The sequence below is a fragment of the Genypterus blacodes genome, unplaced genomic scaffold (assembly GCF_046128005.1).
Source record: "Genypterus blacodes isolate CSIRO-AG114 ecotype Tasmania unplaced genomic scaffold, CSIRO-AGI_Gbla_v1 ptg000067l_1, whole genome shotgun sequence".
NCBI classification, from domain to species: domain Eukaryota; kingdom Metazoa; phylum Chordata; class Actinopteri; order Ophidiiformes; family Ophidiidae; genus Genypterus; species Genypterus blacodes.
In genome coordinates, this window is record NW_027466879.1 from 12,314,170 (window position 1) to 12,340,385 (window position 26,216).

General features: G+C 43.3%; 1 protein-coding gene across 1 annotated transcript in view; it reads left to right on the forward strand.

Moving 5' to 3' along the window:
* chst8 (carbohydrate (N-acetylgalactosamine 4-0) sulfotransferase 8) overlaps window positions 1-17,395 on the forward strand; it is a 96,414-nt gene extending 79,019 nt beyond the window's left edge. Inside the window, exons 3-4 of the mRNA XM_076156025.1 lie at window positions 14,639-14,676; window positions 16,247-17,395. Of these exons, the coding sequence (XP_076012140.1) occupies window positions 14,639-14,676; window positions 16,247-17,395 (1,187 nt within the window). The remainder of the gene's footprint in view (window positions 1-14,638; window positions 14,677-16,246) is intronic.
* Window positions 17,396-26,216: the final 8,821 nt, after the last annotated feature.

The following is a 26,216-nucleotide window of genomic DNA, read 5'->3' on the forward strand; positions in this document are numbered from 1 at the left end:
ATTCATTACCTGGCGATGCCCCTATCGCTCCGTCGGCCATGAGCGCATGGACGAGCCGCGGCTGTAATAAGGCTTCAAGTGTCTGTCATTAATAATGCTGCTCTGACACGACCGAGGCCTGATCAATTCGGCTTTTTGGCCGCCATCATTAGGGCCGGCCGGCTACTCTCTCTCGTCATTGAGCTATAGGCAGCTCCGCAAGGTCTCCAGCTGCAGCGAGTTCTCAGCAAGTCTGTCAATCACCTGACTGACAGCTCATCTCCCTGGAAGTTGATGTCACGTCTGCTCTGTTGTTGGCGAGAGGGGAACGATGAACGGCTCGCTATTAGACGTGCGGGGCAGATTAATAGCTTGGAAGTGAGACAAGACGCTTCCTCAGATCCACAGACACGAAACTCAAACTGTTGGACAAGCACACTGGGATACAACATCCCCAGTTTGCTTAGTTCAGTATATTAAGTGCATTAAAGTATTAAATCTCCTTCCTGTTTGATTTGACTTTCAGGGATGTGGTGTCCTGGATGAGCAGTAAAGTTTAAGGTCACCTCCCCCCTCCCCCAGAGTTTCATTGTGTTGCAGGAGCTACTGCAGATATTCAGCCAGTGAGGATGGATTTGGGGCTTTGTAGATGTGACTCATGTGTGCCAACATTGAGTGATTTATTGTTATTAAATCAGTGTTTTCATGGCCGTTGGATTGTCTGTCAACTGTCCACTCAGTTCTTCTCTTCACGACAGCCTTGGTGAGTCAGTTGAGTAGATTGTTTTTTGGTGTTGGTGCTCATATCTGTGAAAGAGAAAGTGAGCTGAGATTGAACTCACTGTAAATGCAGTACTAAGACTAAAATGTACAGGATTTGAGTGAGATTTGAGATGATGATGAATGATGTCATTAAAGTGGAAGTGAAATCCAATATTTAGCCTAAAGTATGAAAGAAATTATGATTGATTTCAGGTGTACATTGATGTTGTTTACATTGTGACACAGTCGCAGTTGGATTCCGGTTCACAGGTCTGTGGCCGGGTCGCGACCTTCAGAGACAAATTTGTGGAACTACAGTTATGGGTCAGACTTAAAATATGTGTGTCGGATCGAATGGTAGGTTCTGGTCTGGTTCAAGCACGTTTGTACCATTTGAATGCTGACACACACGGAAACAAGCTCTTCATGACCGGTAACCAAATCAGAGAAAGATTGAGTGAAACACTAGAGTGTGATGAGTAAACTCTTCTCTAACCATCCATATGGGCAGTGAACCACACAGACTTCCAAAATCACACCACTCTGAGCTCAAATCATTTACAGGCAAAGAGCAGCTGAGCAGAAGAACCTGATAACCGTGTTAACAGGTACTCCCAGATATGAGCGGCTGACCCACGTTCATGAATAATTAGGCTGTGAGCGGCTGAGGAGAGCGAGTCGTCTCTTCCTGCTTGAGTTTGTTGTCAGATTGAGGTCACATACTCTTCTCCTGCACTCCGCTCCTCATGTTTTTTCTTGTGCTTCTTTTGCTTTGTCCTCCTCGCCTCTTCTCTCGCTTTGTGTCATTCGCTGCCTCCCTCTTTCTTCTTTCAACACCACTGCCTTGTTATCATGTTGTCATACAGCCCACAAGGGTTTCTAATGGCTGTTGAAGTTGCACCAACAGCAAAACTGCCATGTTTCGTTTGAAGTCTATTGTCGACCGCATCAAGTTCAAAGTGTGCCTGGTTCCATAACACAGATCTCCACCGTCGGCCAGGCTCCCGCTCAGCCAGCGCCCCTCATGAGTCCAACCTGGTTTTCATGCAACATCAGAGCTGTCAATCTATCGGCCCGCTGAGGGTTTAAACTGGCCGAGCTCTGCAGCAGCAGCGCCTCAAAGCACAACACACTGCCGAACGAGACAGAAAGACAGATATACGGGCACACTGCCATGGGAGGGGGGGGGGGGGGGTTCAGCTTTGAGCATGGGCATTTTACTGATGACAAAATAGACTCACATTTTTAGGTCAGCAGCATCAAACAAAAAAATGCCAGCATTCTAAAACCTCACAGACACTAAGTTTCAAGCCCGTCGCAACATCAGTTCTTCATTACATCATGGTGTTTTCATTTAATTTCAGCGGATGATTTTGTATTCTCGTCCAGGCTGCATGTGTTTACCAGCTGTCCTGAGTAAAGAGAGCGGGACTACGTGCACTAAGGGTCCTCGAATGGATTAAAAACAGGGCGCTATGGTTACCTGACAATGTCCTTGACTATCAGGTCATCGTTTTTGCTCTTTAACGTTTGGGACTTGTGCTAAGGTGTCAGCAATACACTGATGGAGGATACGGAAGTGGGCCTCATGGGAACAGATAACTTCAAGTGCTAGCGTTTGTGTGTGTCTGTGTGTGTGTGTGTGTGTGTGTGTGCGTGTGTGTGTGTGTGACATTGTGTTAAAAAATGTTAAAAAGAGGCTTTTCCCTTTTGGCGGACACACACAGTTGAAAGTATTCTGTCTCCTTCTCTTCCGGTCTCCGTCCTCCTCCACCTTTCCTTTCTTCACTTCTTTCATCTGATTTCACCTCTCTAACAACATGTATTACACACACACTCACACAGTTTTGACACACACACCCGCACTGCCTTTCTTCCCTCTGTCCATCTTGTTTGGATTTCTCCCAGACTGGAGGTTCTGGCCCGTTGACTGTCCTCCTTTGGGAACACAACTGAGCAGAGAGAAAAGAGGAGAGATGCCTAAAGCTCAGCCTCCTTACCCTTATTTTACACATGCACAGGCACGCACACAGACACACTGACACACACACACGCTTTTCTATGTGTGTATAGTCTTACATAACTATTCGTGGTGGGAATCTTCAAGTTTAACAAAATTTCAGTTGTCAGGGGTAAAATTCCAGATGAATCGTTATTTTCAGCTCACTGAATGGTGAAATTGAATTCCATTCAGTTCCTATTAAGAAAACAGCATAGAATTGGAAGAATTTCATTAAACTGGCCTCAGAGATTTCAAATTGGACATTCAAGTGATAGAAGCAGACGGGGAAGGTGGTGTTCCCCAGAATTTCCAGCCGAGGTGCTGCTGAGTTGATAACGTCACCAACAAGTGACAAGACTTTCTGAAAACTTTCTGAGCAGCAAGTTTATGGTACCAGAAAGTGCTTGAAATTGACGTACAAACTCAGATTAGACTGTGTGGTTGAGACAGACCAGAGAGATACAGGCTGGGCAGTAATATGAGTCAAGGTTGCACGGTAGATTTCCATATTTTTGTTGACTTTTATCTAATACTTTACAGACGTATAATTAAATTATTCCCCTGTCAATCAGCGCCTCCTTATGAGCCATCTTATCTTTAAAGCGTTGACGTGTAAGAAAAGGAACCATTCAATTACCTGAAAGTGTGTGGATGCAAATCAAATCAATGTGAAGTTGCAATCACCTGAATAAATTCCCAAACAGCAACGTTGAGCCACTGACCTGTCTTGTCTGTCAGTGTGAAAGGGCTTAAAGGAGGCGTGATTACTGTCAGGTTTGTCAGGTACACAGCAATTACCACAAGATACAACCATGCCAGGGAGCCGGCACACAACGGCCAATCTGCAGGAGGTCAATCATACACTCAAGTCTGCACACAAACACAGTCATGACAATACACAAACGTGCACAATATACACTTGAGTTGTACTTCTGCTACGACTACACACACACACACACACACACACACACACACACACACACACACACACACACACACACACACACACACACACACACACACACACGTAGCGGTGGGCGGTCCCAGGCGAAGCAGAAACACATTAATGGATAATGACAGTGTTTGAAAGCACAAGAGTGAGCTGAGTCACTCTGGGCACACAGGCGATGAATAAAAGAATGGGAGCGCTGTCTGAATGTCCCACGTTGACTGGATTTCCTTTGATACCTCACTATTCCTGCCAGTTTCCCTTGGTAATCCTCCTCATTTACACTGTGCTGTCCCTCTAGTCTGAGGCTGGCAGCAGCAGCGGCGGCGGCGGCGGCGGCGGCGGCGGCAGCAAGCACTAGAGCAGAAGTGGAGGGATGAAAAAGTTGCATTTCCTGACTGAGCCCGGACAGAACGACAGGTTGCAACTATTGTGCCTCTATTGTGCTGTCTGTGTCTTAATCATTAGTCAAGCATTCAGCCTCCACTGTAAAACACTTTGGCCATCATCCTCAGACATGCAAACACAAGTTGTGACAAATGAATACGTTTCAGCAGCAACTCTCCAGACAGTCGCTTTTGTCCAGGAAGTACAAAATACAAGCTGCTGCACTTTCTGTGATATTTGGCATGACAAGTGTGTTTCTTTCTCCTGAACTTGCTGTGTAGCTGGAGTACAATCCTGAGAAAATGCACTCCTGTTATTCACAACCTATATATCTAACTGTTCTCTGTCACGAGCCAATTCAAAGATCTGTGCAACCGACAGGTCATGTTGTCCTACTGCTGTTTTGGTTCATCGCTGTTTGACAAAAACAGGATTTCAAAAAATGGCAACTGAAATCACGCTTGCTGTTTCGATGCCTTTGCCTCACTGATTTTGGTCCAGTTAACTATAACTCTGGCCAGCATTGGAGTGTTGCTCACTAGAACTCCATTATGCCAAACTCGTAATCTGTAATGTTCCAACAGTCTGTTCCCCCAATGGTCTCCGATGCAAACAGCTCCCGACGAGGCCAGATGTCTACTTTCTCTGATTAACCCATTACTGCTTCACTTCAACATCTTGTGAAACCTATTCAAAGGATCTCCAGTTCGCCTTTTATTCCCTATTCTAGTCGGATGAGCTAAATGTTTAGCTCTCTCCGTCAGTGTCACATTGACACGTAAATCGCTATTCCAATTATTCTACATCTACTCTGCTCGCTGTCAAATTACCAGCACTGGGAGCGGAGCACGGCTCTCCCTGCACCTCTCTGGCATTTCCCCCTGACAGGGAGGAGAAAGAAGCCAGAGATAGCAGAGAGAGGGAGGGCTCCGGGCTGGATGAGGCTTTTAAACGCTGTAGCCACGTAATCAGACAGACTCAGGTTGAGGCCACGAGGGAACCGTGGGGATAGAAGCTGTTTTGCTGCGGATTGTTTGCTGTGAAACTTGCAAGCAAGCGGTTGAGTTTGTGAATACCTGATCAGGCGCTTCACTCACAATGCACAAAAGAAAACAATTGAAAAGCTGCAAACTGAATTCATGCTCTCTTGTTGTTTTATTTGGGGAACATTTGGTTGTCAACTGGTCTAAGTTATGGGAAACAAGGGCATATATTTTTAGAGATGGGGGGAAATGTTTTCTGTTTGGTTTCTGGAACTGCAAATCTGGACCTAGGCAGTAATGAGGAACATTCCTCCCTCCTGAAATATCTCCTATTGTACTATTTTTGTGCAAGGTTGTAACATCTAGGAGTTTCTTAATGACTCAAAGCAGAAGAGGGTAATTTTGGCAGTACTGAAAAACAAGACTCAGCTCAATATGCTTGAAAGAGGTAAAGAAAACACACAAAAAAAGGCTTGAGATTGCAGATTTCTTTTATATATTGCAAATTGACTTCAGGTGTTTTTTGGTGATATTCAAGGTCAACGTCTCCCTCGTCGTCGTCGCTTCTCTCAGGTGGTGGTTGACTTGTTTTGTTTTCAGTGGAGCGGTGGGCTGGCAGTCAGCGGCGTGTAAGCTCCTGCAGAAACAAGCAGTGTTTCTTAAATGACACCTCAGCTCCAGGGACCCGGGGACAACAGGCAACTGACGTGTATGAGAGTTATTTCAGGCATAAGGGAGTGTCAGTCAGAGCGACAACCCTGTGTAGCATTCTCACACACACACACACACACGCACGCATGCACGCACGCACGAACACACACATGCTCACGCCCTGTTGCACATGCATCCTCTCTCTCATTAGCACAGCTCTAGAGGGGCTGAGTAAGTACTGCTCTGTTCAGACATTCTCACACACTTTTGCTGCCTGTCAAATCACAGCCACATAGAGCAGCGAGCGACAAGGGGCTTCTGTACAAAGACTCTCAGAAGCAAAGTTTTGCTATTATCGTCTCTATTATCAGCGCAGTGCAGAGACACCGGGAGAAATCTCTCGTCGTAGTCACGCATATGTTCCACGAATATATCCCTCATTGTATTGTGCATTTTTTGTGGTTATATTCACTGTCGCTGGAGAATAAATGGAGGCGCAGGGCGGAGCAAGATGAAATTAAAGGTTTTGACACTGGAGGGCAGAGGTGGCGGTGAGTTGAAAGGGAGCAGAGAAGAAAGGACAGAATGGAGATCAGGCTCTTGGCAGGGAAGGTGGAGTAAAGTACCAGCATCTGCAGGGGAATAGAAAGAGGTAATGTGTGGGAAAATGTGTGTGTGTGGGGGAAAAAACAGTCAAACACACCAGAGGCGAGGAGGAATACAACAGGAAATTGCTGCAGGCGAATCAGGTAGCTGTGAAGGCCCAGACTTGTTTGTGGGGCGGATAGAGCCCACAGGTGATCTACCAGGCATGAGACGGACGGTCCACAAGCAGAGGAGAAAATGAGGCTGAAGAGGAGGAAGAGTAGGAGTAACTCCAGGTGCCGGTCCAGTTATCTTCTCCTCCATGCAACTCACAATTGCCGTTTGTTTATGACAGCTAATCAATTGGAGCCGGCGTCCTTTCACACTTCAGTGTGGAGGAGCGATGCACTCTCAGGCTACGGTTTCACTGCCTCATTAATCTGTCTCCACTACACAACAAGATGTGAACTAGATCAGTTGTACCGGGAAAGATTATATGTCATTTTTTATTTGCAGGGCTGCGTGTGTTATTGCGGAGGAGTTGGGGGTTATTAAGGATCTTTGTGATTTACCTCGAAGATCGCCGGTTGATGGGGTGTAAAATGTTAACGAGTCTTCTTTGTATGTGTGAACAAGCACACCGGCACAAAGAGAGGAAACTCAGAAGAAGAAAACGACAAAGCTGCTGGGTGTCAACTTATTTTCACTGTATGAGTCAGCATACAAGGAAATGTTGTATTCTCAGATCTGTAAAGATTATGCAACTTGTTAGATATGCACTGGAAAATAACAATAATTATAGGCTGTCATACTAGAAGAAATCCAGTAGAAACAAAGCTCCTGTAAATCAGGGGTATTGTGAAAACATCTGTAGCTGGTGAAAGTAATCGTTGTGAATCTGCATAAACTAACAAACGTGTTGTGTTAAATGCAGAAGCACTGAACTGTAAACAAGTTTTTTGCGAATGTGATTCTGTATTTATACGTAGTCACAAATTCTGCCTTCTGCTGTCTAAGAGACAGAAGCAGTGGCGCTCACGGTTCGGGCTTTTACTGTTGTGTATTAAACAGGAGTTCAGAGTGTGAGATTGCAGGCGATCACTTTGTCGAACTCTAGACTCGGAACTCTCTGGACGTCCACCTGGATGACTGACCTCAACTGTTCTCAGCAGGTGTGTGTTGGAGCGGCTGACCTATCGATGTGTGGAGGCGGTCCCAGCCCCCCCACCCCCTCCTCCTCCTTTGCTCTTCGACTTGGCATTCCACCACGGTTGCCGCGCTTTACTCACACGTCTGGACTCATCAGGTCCTGCTGTAATCAGTAGTTGGCTGACAGGAAAACAAGAGGCGGGTGAAGGAGAACGTGAAGCTAACTCAAATGAGAGGCAGGGGTAAACAGTGACAAGGCCAATTCCACTTCCCAATCTCACTGCAAATGGAGGTGAACAGGGGAGCGCAGCAGTTTAACAAAGACATAGCAGCGGCCGATCACAGTGCCTCAGTGCCTCGCCGATGCACCAACAGGTCGTGATAAAAGGGTTTGGCTTTCTCTTTAATCTAGCAGAAATAATCTGGAGCAAAATCCCAAAGCAACGACTTAATCTCTCCTAAACCACCTCAATATCCACACTAGGTATTTTGTGAGTTGTCTCAATTTTTGGGATAAGTGTCCGGCAGGTTGTCTCCATTTGACTCATTCTTTGATGAGACACAGCACTTTTGAGGAAGTAGCCACGCCCACTCAAATATCGCAATTATAGCAAAAGCAGATATAAAAAAAAAAAACTTTTTTTTACATTTGTATCCAGCTTGGTCCAGACGTTCAAAAAAATACAATTGTGAGACAAGAAATCAAAATTGAAATGGCGGAAAATAGCCTCAAAATTGGCCTCATTGGGTGTGGCCTATATGGATCGACCCAACTCAAATGTCACTGGCCAAAAATGAAAGCGTTGCCATCAGGCTAACCATCACCACAATTTAATGAATGTTTCCAAGTCCAAACTGTCCAACAAGTTCCTTGAAAATTGGTTCATAACTTTTGGAGTAATTCTACTGACAGACAGATGGACAAACCGAAATTGGTGAAAACATAACCTCCTTGGCAGAGATAAAAAACAATCTCATTCTTTTGATATCAAAATTCAACATTTGTTATTTGCTGCATTCTTTCACAGACTACTTTCCCTTACCCGTCTGACAGTCTGTCAGTACTGTGTCACTCCTGGCAGTGTGTCTGTTTTCTGCCTTTGCTTTGAATAGTTGACTCTGTGCTCAGGCTGCAGATACATGAGAGCGTATCACTTCTCTTATACATCACCTTCAGTTCACACAAATCCTCTTCTTCCTCCAGCCGCGCCGGCGCAACTTTCACGACGACAGAGCCGCCTGCATATTCAGTCGCATGATCCCTTTGTAAACATTCCTGGCTTCTAACCCGTCATCTCTCAAAAGTTTGCGTATTCCATCAGCCTCCCGTTGTCATTGTCCAGGGAGTGGCTGACAGAGAGATTTTGCTGAGGTGTGTGTGTGTGTTTCTATGCCTAGGTCAAGAGCTCTGCAGCATCTAAATAAGATGTGAGCCAATTAAAGCCTCCTGTGCCTCGTCTCAGCTGAGATAATTCACTTAACCCGGGGGCCCCAGCTGACAGGTAGCATTTGTTGACACATCCCTTCTCGTGCAGGGTGCCAGGTCTTTCTTCTACGAGGCATTAAAACAACCTACCACTCCCCCACATACAGCTCTGACTCTCTGTTTCCATGGAAATCTGCTCACAGGGAGTGTTTCAGCTCCTAACCTTGAAAGTGCGCCGAGTATGTTTGACTCTGAGAATACATATGATTATATATATATCATATTAACGGTAATCAGTGCCACATTCTGTACCCCGTTTGTGCCGCCTCCTCTCTTCGTAGTTCATTATTTCCCCTCCTGCTGTTTTCAGTGCCAGAACCTAACAGCGTGAGAAACGGATTCTGAGATGTGAAAGAAAAAGAGACCCAAGATATCCCAAATTGGAGAAAACGAAAGTATGAGGCTGATTATTATAGCTGCCTGTTACATGGTCCCAGAGACACTTTCTCCTTCTGCATCGTTAAAAGGCAGTTTCGCAATTCTGTGGCTGCTTATGAAAGCTTTTATTCCTAAAGCACCGTGCAATATATCGACGTTGCCTCAGTAAGTAACCAACTCTTTATGATTTACCCATCACCCTTTACTAAAAACTAATAATAGGAGTGATGCCATAACGACGGTGGCGATGTTGATCTGATCAGCCTGCATTGCCTGTGTGCAGAAACAGGAAGAGCTCTGATAATAGAGCAGAGGTGTTAATTCAGCTCCATTGGCTCACATCTAAATAGCTCTTACCAAAGCTCAGTTTTTAACCCACCGAATTCTGATGTAATGTTTCTATGCTCACTCTGTAACGTGCCAGGGACAAATCTGAGCCAAACCATGTGTTATTTATAACGCGTGGTCCGTACACTGATTGAATACTGCACACGGACTGAAGTCAGCGCTTTCTATATGAATTTCAGCTAATGAAAGAGCACAACCCTGACAATTTATGAGCCTTGACCTTCATGTGGGGTCAGAGGTGAACAGCACTGTGGGTGTCATGTAATTTATGAATCTCTTGGTGACTCTGTCCTCGTATGCACCATCTGAGATGCTGCTAAATGGATTGCATTTCAGGGTAACGTCATCAACTGCAAACTGTTCAAAATGGAAATGAAGCGCTAATCCACAGCAAATGTAATAAACATGTAGCGATACTGTCAGCATTTTTACCTTCTCTCCTTCCATGTTCATGTTTTATTTATCATATTAGGCTCTCGTAAAATGGTAATATGCAGCCGTGTAGTTGTGTATCTCCACTGGGCATTGCCTCGTGAGCGATGAGCCATCCAGACACATTAACAAGGATTAGGTCATTTATAGCCTTTATTGACCTCTATTGGTGAGCAGGGAGACTGCAACTGCAACAGCCTCTGCAGGGAAAGACACAACAACCTCCTGACCCTCCTGAACTTGTGATTAGACGGGACGTTATTCTGCAACGCTGACTAATACACTGTAATCAAGACCGACACACAGAGGTATAAATGTCAGATGAGTATAGGATATGTCACAATGCAGACTAAAGCACTAATGGAATAGCTTTGTGATTTATGTTTTCAGCTATACGGGTTTGCATCTTTGAAGTGGTTGACTGCTGATGTTCATTAAGAACCGCATCAAAAACATTGTGGCCATTTGGTTCTATCTTAGGAAGCAGATAATTACTGGAGATGATGGCGTGGTGGAGATTTTAATGTCTTACACTCGTACTGAATTTGCATCAATCCATCTACAGTTTTTTACCAATTTTATATACTCACTTATCCTGCGTAAAGGAATAATGTGGAATTTAATGAAAACGATTATACCCAAGGATTAGTTTTACTATTATTTCTTCATCTTTAATGTTGTCTACACAATGTGATTGAGGTTTAGTGCCATCCTCATGTGGGTGTGTAAGACTGGCAGACGGTTAAAAGTCTCTTATCCTTACAACAATCCTCAACAATTTGCCATCCACAGCCCAGGAGGAGCTGCGTCTCTCTCATCTCCTCAGAATATAAATAGAGACGTTTTCTCCCCACTTGGTTTAAGAGTTGGAAATCATGTCCCAGCTCTCAGCGTTCAAGGCTAAAGCCGTCAGTTTGCTCCCTGGCAGATATCTTGTTAAAAGGCTCTATTGTTTCCTGGCTGTCAGTAGACACGTTGTCATTTAGCCGCGGCAACAGGGAATATCATGTATTATGTTTACATAATCAGTCCAGTGAAGGATACATCATCGATCTCACATACCTGTGTTTTCTCAGGAGTTGGTGGAGACCAAAGCAGCTAAAAGGAGCGTGAATACCTTCAACGGTATTATGAATTCATTGTGTTGCTTGGCATATTGCTAAGCAACTGCTGAATGCACACTTTTTAAACAGAATTTAAAACATGTATGCAATTGCAACTTTAAAAGGCAAAAAAATGTCAGGCGATTGCGTGAACCTGGCTCGCTTCAGAGTTGTTCAGCCATCTAGTGGACAAAATTGATTACTGCAGCTTTAAGTGACATTCATATGCATTTACAAAGAGTTCCATTTAAGTGCAGAAATCAAATTCGACTTCTGTTAGCCCTTTTTAATTCAGTAATTAAACACAATCCCGTACAGTGTCCACAGATAGTTCCACTCACTGAAACTGTGCTTTGTTATGCAACTGAAGATCTGGATTTACAGCATCCAAGCCTTCTTTCACAAGCTACACTTTCAAATCGAATACACGCATGAAATGTATCCGCTTAGCGTTTTGTCTTTGGAGCCTCTGCCAGCATGTATTCACTGCCAATCCGTCGATCGCTCAGGTTGTCTTCCTCCCTATCAGCTGAACTCTACGGCTGAGACCAGGAGGATTTCAGCACCAACTGCTCGGTGCCGGAACATCATTTTATCTCTTATCACAACAAGTTAAGACATCAATGGAACAGAGCTTAGAGACTAATACCGCTGTTCTCAAGTGTTTTTCCTCTGATAAACAGTGCTATCATGGCAGAGCATTTTATTCCCCCCCACAAGAGTCAAGTGGAGGTGCATGTGTGGGTGGGTTGTGGGGGTAAAAAGCAGGGGGGAAGGTGCAGCTGGTTAGGGTCACAGCGGCTCAGTGTGCTGAATGACTAATGAATGGTTAATAGCAACACACAACTGCTGAATATTCTGCTGGGGGAGAAACGTCTCATCTTGCCTCCAGCACCCTCCTGGACTGTCTCTGGCTGGAAATCGGCATTTAATAAGTTCTCCCAGAACACAGAGGGCACGATCCCTCACTTAACAAGCTCATTATTTCACATTGTTTTTGTCCTTTGTGCCTCCTTGATGGCAGTGGCGGAGAAAAGGATGTTTTGGTGTGTGTCTCTGTTCGAGAGCCGTCCGACGGTCTTTGAGAGGGAGGGATGATAATGGATGTGCAAAAGATGAGGCCCGTGCTTACGTGGATCCATGACATGAGGCAGAATCAGGATCTTTTACCCTGAAGGAGAGGAAGGTTCTCAAGGTTATCTGAGTGGACAACACTCAGGTTGCATCTGCCGGTTTTGAATCACTAAAATTATTCAAATGACTGCATTTTCTATTCGTATGAGCGTATTTGAACAACTTTGAGCTTTTCAACGACAGCACCAAAGCAGAATGACCACAGTTTTTAATGATCACTTTTTTTATTTACTCCACAGGTACATTTATCCTGCTTCAATTTATTAGTCCCTCATGCAATGATTTTGTGAATGTTACCCAATAAAACCGAGTATACAGCATACAGCTATGCTTCCACCCTCCCTATTACAGCTATTTGTCAAATTACAAGGCTCAATGTTCTGCATCTCACAGGACGAAACCTCAGTCTTAACAATTTATCACTGTTTCACCACACAGCAGTAAAAATCAATAGCATAGTTATACTGAGTAGAACTGACTGAGTGTGAAATTGCAATCAAACAACAGCTATTAGCCTAAACCAAACAGATACTACAGAGATAAACGATGTTTACAAATCCCTTGAAATTACACTCAGTTTGCATTGTTATATTGCTTGTTGAAGTTATGGCCTATCACTGAAGAATTGGTTCTCCCATGAAATGTAATCCCGACTACTGGAGGAAATGGGCCAGAATTTCAAATTGATTTGAAATACTGGATTTATCACTTCAAGTAAGGTTTTCCCAACTGTTCCAAAAAGATAGATTTGTCTTAAGTGCTGTACAGTTCAGCTGGGTGGACAAATATTCTGGAACTACATGACCTCCTCAGGCTTTACAATAGCTATTTCATACCAGGTTACCATTTTAACCCCAAACCTTCCCAGAAGAACAGAAATAAAGATCAAATGGATACAAACCAAACACCTGCAGGCGTCTCTCTTCTCAGTGGTTCAGCAGCGTGACAGATCGCATTCAACACCGAGCCATCACTGTGTTGGTGAAGACGTGACTCCACGCCAGTGACACCAACAGCTGTGACAAAGTCGCGACAACAGCCAGACAAAAGCTCCTCTTAAAAGGAACCAATTAGACCTTTGGAGATTTCAATTACCACCTTGATGGGGTTTTCAGGATCAATAACCCAGCGGATATGTTGACGAGGTGGTACAAGGGGCCTCGCTGTGCTGCGCCAACGAAAAGTCCGTCGCTATTGTTCTTCTTGGATGGCGTTTCCCTGGCAATGGCATCTGTTGAGTTGTGATAAATATTAATGTGTTGTGGTGTTCGCCACGATAAACTGATATCAAAGATGCACATCCTACACGATCTCTCATTAGGGTTAAGAGATCAAATAGCGAGGCGGCATCTAAACAAGATTAGAAAATGTCACACACCGCCTCCTCCACCTCCTCCGCCTCCAGTGTCTCGTTTAGATGAATGAAGACAAGTAAAGAATCAGCTCGGGCACCAACACAGACCTCTGTAGCGCATACTAATCTAAAACAACATTGTATCTCGGCAGCAAATTTTACTCCGGCCCCACTGAGGCGTGTTTAAATGTGAGATTGGGCTCTGCAGATCTCATCTCTTAGAGAAGGTTGTGGCCTGCATCTCCAGCTCCCTTGCCTCCGCTCCCCCTGTGCAGGTTCCTATCACTTCAATCCTCAAATTGGAAGTGACAGGCCACTCAGGCAGAGGTGTCGGCACTGCCCCATCAGTGACCGCGCAGACCCACTCCGAGCTGTCAGCCTGATTACACATCAGCCGGATTTGGAGGTCTAAGGAAAGGAGATGTCCAGCTGGAGACAGACCACTAAACACATCATGTGTCCTGCTGCCTCACATCTGCCAATATGCATACACGCTGTCCCCAAAGGCTGCCACAAAACCAATCTGTGTCTCCATCACTCTCAAGCCTGCCGTCATTGTCTCACTGTCGCCCCTTCTCATTGTTCCTCCTCTGCAAACCGGAAGGGAAGGAAATGATTTCAAAAGGTTTCTTTCTCTCCAAAAGCAAATTGCATCTCCTCTCCCTTTCTTTCTTTTCATCTTTCCTTCCCCGTCTCAGTTTACTACGGGGTGCACAACTCATTTACCAACTTTTCATGCTTGTGGCAGCTCATTACACAGATAGATCCACCTGCCTTCCCTTTGTGGACAAGTGGAGCAGCGGCGGCTGCCAGGGATCAAACGTAAACGTGCTAAGTGATAGGAAGCATTAAACTACTGGAGCTTCTAATGCATCAGAGCTCCTAACTGTCGGCACAGAAAGACTGAACTGATGATTTTCTGGTCTTTTCTTTTCTCTCTCTCTCTCTCTCTCCAGGCGTGAAGCTGGGAGGCACTCCACAGAAGTCCGGAGAGGTACATGTTTACTCCATTTTTTCCCCAAAACACAGATATGTGGATGCTCCCACCTGTTATCTCTAGCAAAGTGATTGTTGGTGCTGTCCCTCTCAGCGTGTCTGATAGCATCGGTGCAGGAGGCCGCGCTCACGTCGTACATTTAGGCAGCCAGAGCTACAGAGTCAACAGCCACAGTCAAACCAGGTGCACTGTACGTGTCGATTACATCCTAGATTGTACCTGCACTTTTATGCATTTGCTTTGTTTTGGGTGCATTTTTGTTTTAGAGGTTGTTTTGATCAATCGAAGTGAGTTAGATTAACAAATTAGGAGCGCACAGACACCTAATTAACACAGTGATTAAGGCATCCTACTAAACGCATGTACGTCCTTCTAGCCAGGAACCTCTGCTGCATATCATTACAATCTGAAGTCTCTAGGTTTCTTCTAGTGATTATCATCCTTCTCTTTGTTTCTATTAAATTGCACATTTGGGACAGGATGTATTTGTGCATACTGTAGTTCAGGTATTGTTGTACCAAACAATACTAAGTGTAAATGTGCCACAAATCACGGTGAGGTCTGAAAAGAGCAAGTTGGAGGATTTGAGCTGTCGGTTCAAGGGTTCAGAGCATTGATGAAAGAGCACCACTGTGATTCCAGCACAATCCACACACTCGGTTGTTATGTCAGACACGCTCCAGCTGACTCTCTACTCTCAGCTGACCCCCGGCTCGCTCTCATCTCAGCTGTGCTCATCAGTGCCAATGAGAGGAGTGCATTAATGCAAAGCCTGAACGCTGTGTTGGTTGCAGCCCTACGCTTCCCTTGCACATAAAACGGACGGCGAGCAGCAACTCTGTCCTTTTTTGTGAATTCCAGATGTCTCTACGGATCAAAGAATATGGCCGTTTTAAGTCAGGTGGGAGATGAGGCGAGATTCATGCTGGTCCCATCACCTTGTCCGTTGTAAAATTTAAATTATGCATCCAGTCCATTTGCTTTATGATGCCATTACAGCATTTAATTGAAATAAAATGTCAGAATGCATGATAGCCTTGGGCGTCGTCTGATGGCAGTGCAGAAGATGATTGTAATTTAGATTTCCCATTTAGTGTTTATAAGACATTACAGCAAAGTTTACTGATAGGTCATCCAGGGTGCTGGGCAGTGTGTGTGTGTGTGTGTGTGTGTGTGTGTGTGTGTGTGTGTGTGTGTGTGTGTGTGTGTGTGTGTGTGTGTGTGTGTGTGTGTGTGTGTGTGTGTGTGTGTGTGTGTGTGTGTGTGTGTGTGTGACGGATACACCTTTTGACCGAGTTGTGGTGAAACAGCACCATCAAGTGGCGTTTTGCAGTATCGAAGGAAACGTTTTGGGTAAATGTGAGTAAATAGCCAATTATGCTTAAAAAGTAATGACGCCATGAGTCAGTGTCAGAGAATAAAAGGCTCAATTAAATTTCATAAATAGTCACATTATCACCTGCAAACCTATGGTGATGTATGCCCTTCATTTCTACCTCTATATTTAATCTGCTTGTTTGTAATTGTTTATCCTCACCTCCTAACCTGTGCTGATTTTGTCCCACAGATTCTTTGCACTCAGGACAGGGAAGGAGGTAAATGTGACCCTAATCAGGATCACCAAGCAGCAGAAGAGATCTTATCAAGCCCCATTCCTCCAATGCAGTTCCCAGACTTTGAGAGGAGCAGACAGACAGCCACCCCTGGGTCTCGTGAGCATGACATGGGCTCCCTGCGAGTCACCAAAAGATATCGGAAACTGTTGAAAACAAGTCAGCTGATCCATCACTCCAACAACACTTTGATCCCCTCCTCCAATTCTTCTGCTTCATCCTCAGGCTGTACCACCTCCGCCTCTGGCCCTCTTTCATCTAAAACCTGGAGAAAGCTCTCCAAGATCCTGGAAGCACGTAGGAAACTAATGAAGGAGATGTGCGCCAAGTACAAGGGCAGCATCTCCAGGACCATCACACGTGATCATGTGAGACACATTTATGTGGAGGACAAGCACAAGCTGTTGTACTGCCAGGTTCCCAAGGCGGGCTGTTCAAACTGGAAGAGGACACTGATGGTGCTGTCAGGCAAGGCCTCTGATGCACAGACCATTAAACACAACATGGTCCACAGTGGCAACCACCTCTTAACCCTGAACAGCTTTGACCTAAACGGCATCATGAGCCGTCTGGAAACCTACACCAAAGTCATGTTTGTCAGAGAACCTTTGGAGAGGATGGTATCAGCCTACAGAGACAAGTTCTCCAATCCCAACGAGTACTACCACAATCTGTTTGGGAAACCCATTATCCGCAAGTACAGAGCCAACGCCTCCATGGCGGCTCTGAGCACAGGCAACGGGGTCACCTTCTCAGAGTTTGTCCAGTACCTGCTGGACGTCCACCGGCCCGTCGGCATGGATATCCACTGGGAGCCCGCGAACCAGCTGTGTAACCCCTGTCAGTTGGACTACGACATCATTGGCATGTTTGAAAACATGGAGCAGGAGTCCAACTTCCTCCTGCGGATGGTTGGGGCGCCATCCAACCTCACGCTGCCCACTTTTAAAGATAGGGACCCTACAGCTGAGAGGACGTCTCTGCAGATCACAGAGAAATACTTTTCAGAGGTCAGCATAAGGGAGAGACAGCGGATCTATGACTTTTACTACATGGACTACCTAATGTTTAATTACTCTAAGCCTTTTAAAGATTTATATTGACGGATCCTGTTAAAGACACTTTTACAGTCACATTCCACTCTATCTACATGCATCTAACCAACATATGATAACTCACGCACACGCTCACACCAATCTAAGCAGAGATGTGATTTCACTATAGGATATTGTTGGTAAATGTTGTGTAGGCTTAGCAAGAGTCGCTGATCATAAAGCAAACAGACGGCCCCAAGGGTATCTCTGTTATATTTGTAGACAATTATTACATGAAAAGGTTTTATTCATGAAATACTACACTTTGACCAAAGGTGCTGGTTAGTTTTCACCACTAGTTTGATCTCATGGTGGGGAAGATGATTAAGATTCTAAATTGTATGCCTCTGAATTAAAATTATTATCAGTCAAGCTTTAAATTAAGCCCATGGGTCAAATGGGAATTGCAAATGCATTTTACTTTTTGTTTTACATTTTACAGAGCAGATCACAGCAAACCCCCAAAAGAAAGGGTTTGTTTCCAAAACGCCATTAATGATCATAACATTTATGAATGAGAGACATTGCATTCAGTCTTAGTTTGGTAGCTGATGATCACACCACACACAGTTCAGCGTTCTGGTCAGTGTTTTCATTTGAAGTGTTTGCATATGCTATTTGACTTAGATTTGGCATCACTATACCTCTATATATAAATGCACACTGAATACAGATATTTATTGTAAATTGTTTCTCTCAGCATAAACCATAACATAGTGAAACACTATAAATCTTCATAATGCGTGAGGTGTTGCCCACCTGGCCACTGTATTGCACATACGTAGCATTTTTGTACCTCTGAAAATGTCAGTAATGTTTGTGTTTTAGTCTTAACATGTGAGAGTTGCAGCTGGATGATGTGATGAATCATATTTCACTTCTAAATGATTGACAAAAATGGAAAAATAGATGTTTAGATTAATGATGATCTAGAATCCATAATCAGGACACAATTTGGAGTAGACGAAAAGTGTGTGTGTATCTGTCACACTAAACACTCTTAACAGCTACTGTATCTCATAAATCTCAGTCAGTCAGTGACACTGGACCCACTGCATATATGTTCATCATATCCATCAAAGGCTTTTTTCTGATACTAAAGTGTAAATTGTATGATGGGCATTCAGATGACTATATTTTTCTAAGTATTTCTAAAATAGATATATTCAGTGCTTCTTGGTGGAGGTATGCTTATTCAAATTTTTAATGTCATTTATTGTTCTTTCAGTAATACCAGTGTAGAGTGATGTGTAACTGAAGAGCTTCTTTCTAAAAAAAAAAACACAATATCCGCTGAGTGTGACCCTCCAGAAATTAATTACTGCTCAAATATGGGATCCATTTTAAACTGTAGACGATAATGAAATTTGGCCAATCATTAGGTGAAACCTCTGAATGATTATTAAGTCAAAGACTTATTTTACAAAAATGGATATACATCATTTTGGAAATGAGCTCTTTAATTACGTATTTCCTAGATCTGTTTGGTCTCTCTGTAGGAAAATAGACCCTGTACAGATGAGCTGCATTTTGCCTATAGTTACCCACGCTCGCTAACCACATTTGTACCCATGGCAACACCATCAGCACCCTGTGACAACAATGCATTGAGGAAGGCACAAATACCGGGGCGTGTGTGTGTGTTTTTGTGTGTGTGTTTTTGCTAGAAAACTTTGCAGACACACTCTACTGTGTGTGCAGCACTACTGGCACGTTCAAATAATTCATGAAGATTTTTCAGAAATGCAACTTAATGTAGGTTAGCGAGATAACTGTAAAATCTGATGGGAATTAAATACAATCCAAACTTTATCCTTTTACATTTAACGTAATTGTCTTTTACCAAATTTCAATTGGAAATGGTGTTTAGTTTAGGTTTTTAGTCCACTACAGTGTATTTCATTCATTTCAACATATGCAAATGACTTCAGCTGGTTACATATTTCAAAAATTACCTCAAGAAACAAAACAAAAAAAACTAAATCATATCAAGATGACAAATTTGAACAATTTATAAATGATAAGAGAAACCTTTTAAAATGCTGGAATGATGCAAGGATAATGTTTTCTTTTCTCTAGTGTGACTCTCGGAAGGACCCATGCCTGGTCTCATTTAACACAGCAGTCAGCATTCAGCTCCAGTATCACCCGTGTGCAGCTCACTGGACGTGTTCTGTATAAGAAAATATTTTATAAAGACGTGTATTTGCCTATGATCATAGGCAGATATACATTATTTAAATCTATATGCACTATAATCTATTTTTCCCCCAAATGAAGATGTTTAACAATTTCAATGGTATTATCCTTCCACAGTGATGGCACTTGTTTGAATTCATGTCAGTATAGTGTGTTGGCTTTTGCAATTCCAAAATCTATACTTATTATTCAGGCTGTGGTTGGATTCTATATGTAGGTAAGGCCAAGCCCTGGCCAGAGAAGCTATAGCATCATTATGAGTGTTACTCTTGTTCAATGCTCTGTCAAGTCCCTGCCCCGCCCTGCCCCACCCCCCTCCAGCTAATGAAGTTTTCTTGGTATGTGGGTGTATGAACAGATTTATCAAAAACATAATTACAGTAACAAGTGAATGTATAACTGTTTATTGTTGGTGCAAAAGTGTGTAAAATATGATCTTAAGCCCTTTGCCTTATTTTACACTGCCAATCAAATGGTGTATTTCAGGAAGACATTCTTCAGGTGGTTCTTTCTCCGGCTGATGAGTGTCTACTAATAAACTGTCTATTTGTCAGTACTTTTGTCTTTGTATGTTTAAAGTTGTGTTGGTTTGCAGTGTTTCAGTGCAAACTGACAAGGAGATGATACCAATTAAAGCTACAGCAACATTTTAACGTCGTTTGCTGAAATCCTCATTACATCTATATGATGATTATATTGAGTGTGATGTCATGTCTCTGTAGATGAAATATGATTTGAGTGAGAGAAAAAACAAAGTCAATAAAAATGTTCTCGTCTCTCACTCACAATCTTATGAAGTTTTACTGACAGTTTAACTTTAACTGGAACAGTGGCTCTCACAATGTGTACCACAAGCAGTACTCAAAGTGCCCACTAGTGGTATTATAACCCTATGACACTGGAAACGCATAACAATCTACAAAATATGGGAACTTTGTTATGTTGAAGAAACTGATTAAAATTGAAAAACAAATATTCTCTTTTAATTAACACGTCCCATGTGCAAAGCATGTGCTCAGGTGTGTGCTCATGTATCACTAACCTTTCTTAGGTTTTGATTTAGTTAGAGGTACTTGAACCTTATAGTAGTACACATCCTGTGTGTTTTATTAATATTCTCTGGTCTTCTTCAGCATTTAAGCTTTCTGCCAGTATATGTGTTATTCATACAGCAGTCTCTCACACACACACACACACACACACACACACACACACACACACACACACACAGCTTTACACTGCTGGCCTCCGTGCGGCTCCACTGAATTGAATAGAAGTTAAGTCCGCGTTTGTCATTTCAGTCACTGACTCAACTTCGATTTGGCAGCAGAAGGTTACAAAGACGTGATGTCAAAAAGCTTCACACACCTTATTCCTGCACACCGACGGCTCTGCTCTGCTCTGTTGGGTTTATAATAAAAGATATCAAACAGATCTAACAGCAGTGAGGGCTGCACCCAACGTCCTTAGACTCTGCTGTGAAAAAGGTTTATATTTTGCTTGACAAGAAAGAATCTCAACCACAAACTAGCACTGCTGTGTGTTATGGTGTCATGTTATTCTGCTGCTACTCAGATGAAATGTTATAATGAAATGTTTTGCTGCACCAGGTTCATTCCAGCTATTTCATCTACCCTTGCTTCAATCAGTGGTTTCTCTCATTTCCCAGAATGACCTTCGACAAAATAAATCAGAGCATCTGCATGAACTTGTTTCATCCAGCTGTTAGTTTTACATGAAGAAGAGAGAAACAACACTCATTTTCCAATTATACATAAAAAAGTTGATTGGAGTTTCAGAGCAAACCGCATCACAAAGAAGCTCCTCTCTACATTTTATTGTACCTTCATCAACATTAAAGGGTTTAGGGTAGATGACTTTGATTAAGAATGTTTTAGATCTGAGCTCGACCTTCTGTAACACTGCTTTGGATGTATTTATTGCACAGGTAGCAGTTCACTCAGCTTTCATGAGCTTATACGACGAGCTGTGTCTGTGTCTGTGTATGTGTATTGACTTCCGAGCTGTCAATACACAAACACAGACTTTGTTTTGCACCTGTCAGGACAGAACAACTTGTACCTTTGTAGCAGCAAAGTAGATGGACTTTGGTAACCCCAGTAAACTCCTGGCATAGTGTTGCATTCTTCAGTTATAGTTATAGAGACATCCTCAGGTCACAGAACAAACTCATGCATTTGCAAATATCTATTTCATATCTAAGGGTGAAGCTTCCATGCTGAGATGTAAGTGTTGCTATCATAGTGTTGTGTTGCTCTGAAGGACCATTTTTGTTTCATTCTGACGCTGCAGCGACTGAACGAAGCCTTCTGTAATTTACATTATTCCCGCTTCCCAAAAAATGCTGTCATCACAACATTTTTTGTCACACCAGCATTTCCAAAGTGACATTGTTTTAATAAGAATAAATAGTATCCTTATTTCCATATCGATTTCCATTTCCGTGTGTGCGTGTGCGTGTACGTGTGCGTGTGCGTGTGCATGTGTGACGCTTGTGAGGTAGACGAATCTTGCAATACAAATTGATCACCGAGTTAAAAATTTGATTAAACGCTGAGGGCTGATTTCCGCAACAGCTCCTGTATAAGTCATGAGAGCACTTTGGGGGGGAAGTTGGAACTGTGGAGAAAACAAAAGCCATCCATTTACCTCATTAGTGCACGGCGAGAAATCTTGACATGCTTTGAAGAGAACGTGCCCGCGTAGCTAAATCAGCTCAAGGGCCCAACGCAGACATGCAGGGGAAGCGAGCAAACATCTTCTCAGAGTGATAAACAACCTCATCTTCAGTTTAGAGGACGGCAACAAAACAGAGGCTTTGCTCTATTTTGCGAGAATTGTTGTAATTGTTATACTTTAAGTTCTTCCAGTTATCTTTATGTTTGCCTTCAAGCTGCATTAACAAGGCTGATGACAGGTTTCTGCATCTTCTAGGATAGTTCTGCTTATGCAAAAGCAGTCACACACATACACACACACACGCATTATTAACAGTATCAATGCCTTTTCTCCTATTTATTATCAGAACCAAACCGATGTATCCTCAGATGCCAGTTACACGGTTTAAGCAGCGTGTCTGTGATTCATGTGCCTGCCAAGCTTTTTCCCATTTTCACATGAAATCCTTGCTTGTCTTGGCGACGTGCTGCAGGCTTCTCATGACACATCCCAAATGAGAAATAAAGCCCATTAACAGATTTTTACACAAGCTCTTTTTGTCAACAAAGCTCAGCAAAATGACAAGCGGGAGATTCTTTTTATGGAGCAAAATGTAAAAACTGCGGTTCTGTTGAGGACGTATAACACCCCGACAGCTCAAATCTGCCATCTGCTTCACTGGCCTGGACCTTCTGCCAACACACTGTCCGTCCTGGAAACGAGTGTGTGTGTCATTTGGCAGGAGCGTGAAGCCATTTTATGATTGTGTGAGAATGTTTTTTTATATCTTTTTTTTAGACTCTTTCATCAACAATGACATTCACATTGGTATTTCAGTTTCTGTTTCTCCTACAATACTAATATATTTTACTAAATGTGTTGCTCTTTATACTTCAGTATATGATTTGAGTATTTCCTCTACTGATGCTTATTATGTTTAAGCTGCTCCCCGCTTTACTTTATGTGATCTTATACATCCAGAGACATATTATACATAACCACATGATGGCAGTGCTGCCTCTGAAATATCCCAAACCCCAACGGCGGCGTTATATTTCAGAGAACGTCGTCCCCAAAGTGGTTCCATGCACATGAAGCTTTGTATAGTATAATAATGTAAACTTTAGTAATTTGCTGCCACCACCTGTCAGGCTTCTGTTTTGACACTAAAACACCGATGAAATCCACTGCAAGACTTCTAATTAAGCTATACGCTGGCATTGACATGAATTATGCAGCAGCTTTAATGAGCTTGAATCAATAAACACAGAATCTATAATTAAGCCAGTCACACAAGCTGCTGGGCAGAGAGCTGCTTTAACCTTGAGGCTACACACACTCTCCACTGGGGCGACACGACTGCTGGGAATGACTGCAACATTTGGACTGATGAACTCATGCTTTAGTTTGATTTTTTCACATCTTTGCCATCTTAGAACCCCCACCCACCCACACACGCACACACACACACCACCAACACCATCACCACCCCTAAGGACAGCATATTGTCAATGTATTTTTAATGTAAAACCACATCAAGGCTTCAGATGAACATCTGGGAGGTGATGCTTAAGTACAGGATGCGAAGCTACAGCAGCACTCCACATTAACGGAATACACAGTTTGAATTTTGGTTGTTTATATTCATAAATTAATCAGCGTCTCTAGTTTTCCTTAAAAGTGTTTTACTTAAAGTCGCTGCAGCATCCTCATCATCTCTGCGGGGAGGTTTGTCCCCTAACTTGTCCTCTAACTGCTGGGATGAAACCACATTATACTTTCCAACTTGTCGCTGACTACTTCTGATGAGGACCTTGTTGCTCATAGGCACTCCTGCGTGACAACTCCATGCAGACTGGACTGTCCCTCAGAGACTGGGACTCCAAAAATACAAGAAATCAGCATTTGTCTGTCCATATCTGAACATACCTATGCATACTGAACATGCACAGAGAGAAACTTCATCCCTTCTTGTCTAAAAACATGTTGGTGTATGAGGCTGAAACCTCTGTACAGCCAGAAATCCTCCATCGCGTGTCCTTCACCAAGAACACAGCTGCAGAGCAACATTCTCCTTCACCTCACACACGACTGTACAGCAGATGAAACAATATACACTGAGGAGGAAAGCACTCGCGAGCTCCATAAAACCAGCAGGGATCCAGTTTCGAACAGCTGGAGTTCTTCATCAATAAAGGTGCATCACACACAGTTTTTAAAATAAGTTTTATTCACTTTGGAGAAAACCTCAGAGCTGCAGCACTGAAAGCATTTTTCCTCATGGCTCACAGCTCACAAACACCTTTTTATAAAGAAAAAAGGCAGCCACTGTTTCTTTCTACGCTTCTCGTTGAAGGAGAGACTGGAGCTTTCAATGAATCACCGCCTGCACCCACCGTGTTCTGAACTGTGTCTTCCCTTCGTCAAGCAGCGTGAGTGATGGAAACCACGGAGGAGACACCTGCCCTGAACCACCACTCACTGGGAGGCAGGGGGAGAAGGAGCGAGGTGAAAGGAGAGAACCGCACTGCCTGATGGGAGAAATACACAACCAGGCAACAAACTCGCAAAGACTATCACTTATAGTGACAGGCCAGGAGGTGCCGTGCTATTAGCAGGCCGTGGGGGAGGCCCAGAGCACGGCCCGTCCTACAGAGGATGGATGGGCCTCTCTCTCGGGACTAAATTAATACTGGGAGTCTAGTGAATTGCTTTTGGAACAATGTCCTCCTAAGGAGCTAATCAGACAGGAGTTATCTAGGAGTGCCTGTAGGCTGCCTGGCTCGGTCGCAGCTCTGCGGCTGCCTGGCAGAAGGCAGGTGCACCACGCCGACTCACAGCAGTTCATTCCAGAGCGGCAGACAGTGGTGTTATTCATTACACTCCGCTCATGAACTCGGAGTTTCCTGTCCAAAGAGAGATTCTGTCAGCGCGCAGAGAGGAAAGAAACGCGATGGAAACGTGCTGGAGTTTCAGTGAAAACTGATGCCACGAGCGAAACAACTGTTGAAGTGGAGAAAATGATTGAATTTGCTTTATTAAATACTTCTCTGTCAGATGAAGGTTAGTATCTGTAGATATTGAATTACAATGTATATGTGCTTTATCCATGTGTGTGTTTTTTAAAGTTATATTGATAATTCACAGCTTACAAACTCACATTTCCCCATGTCACTTAACTGATGAAAAATGATAAATAAAAATGATAAATAATAATATATACTTTTTTCTGTTCATAAAATACCACCAAAATCTATTTTCCAGCGATGAAACTGAAAGGAGATGGACCCCACACACACACGTGAGTGAACTGTGATCACCTGTGAGTGAATCAGCTCCGGTTACATTGGAGGCCAGTGTCACTTATGTCCATTTAACATGCAGGCTGGTGAGCTGCACAGACTTCTGTCAGATGTCAGCTTCTCCGCCCTCAGAGCAGAGCACAGACCTCCACCTTGTGACAGAGCCAGATGGAGACTCACTGCACGAAATCAGACTCATCACATGATTTCAAACGGAGAATTTGGAAATGCTGCAGAAAAAATGCGGTCAAATACGCAGGAGATGAGTTCAATCGCTGGTGTGTTGCATTTGCATTTAGATGATCTTCTTATCCAACAACAGCAGAATATGCATAAATTCATCAACACCAATATTATACGTTCCACAGATAAGCATAAACAAAACCAAATCTAGCAGTGGGAGTAATCAAATACTTCATAAAAGTGAGTACATTCACAGAGAGAAATGAGGAACAGTTCTTCCTGATGATTGTTCAAATAACAAAATACACAAAACTTGCAGTAACCCAGATTTTCACACATTTGCAATATTTTATGATTACAAAGTTTATAGCTTATTTGAATGATGTTGGAATCAAATTGTAACAATTCGCAAAACTGGAATCACGAGGCTGTTCACACACTCTACTTCAGGTGGAATCAGTTCAACA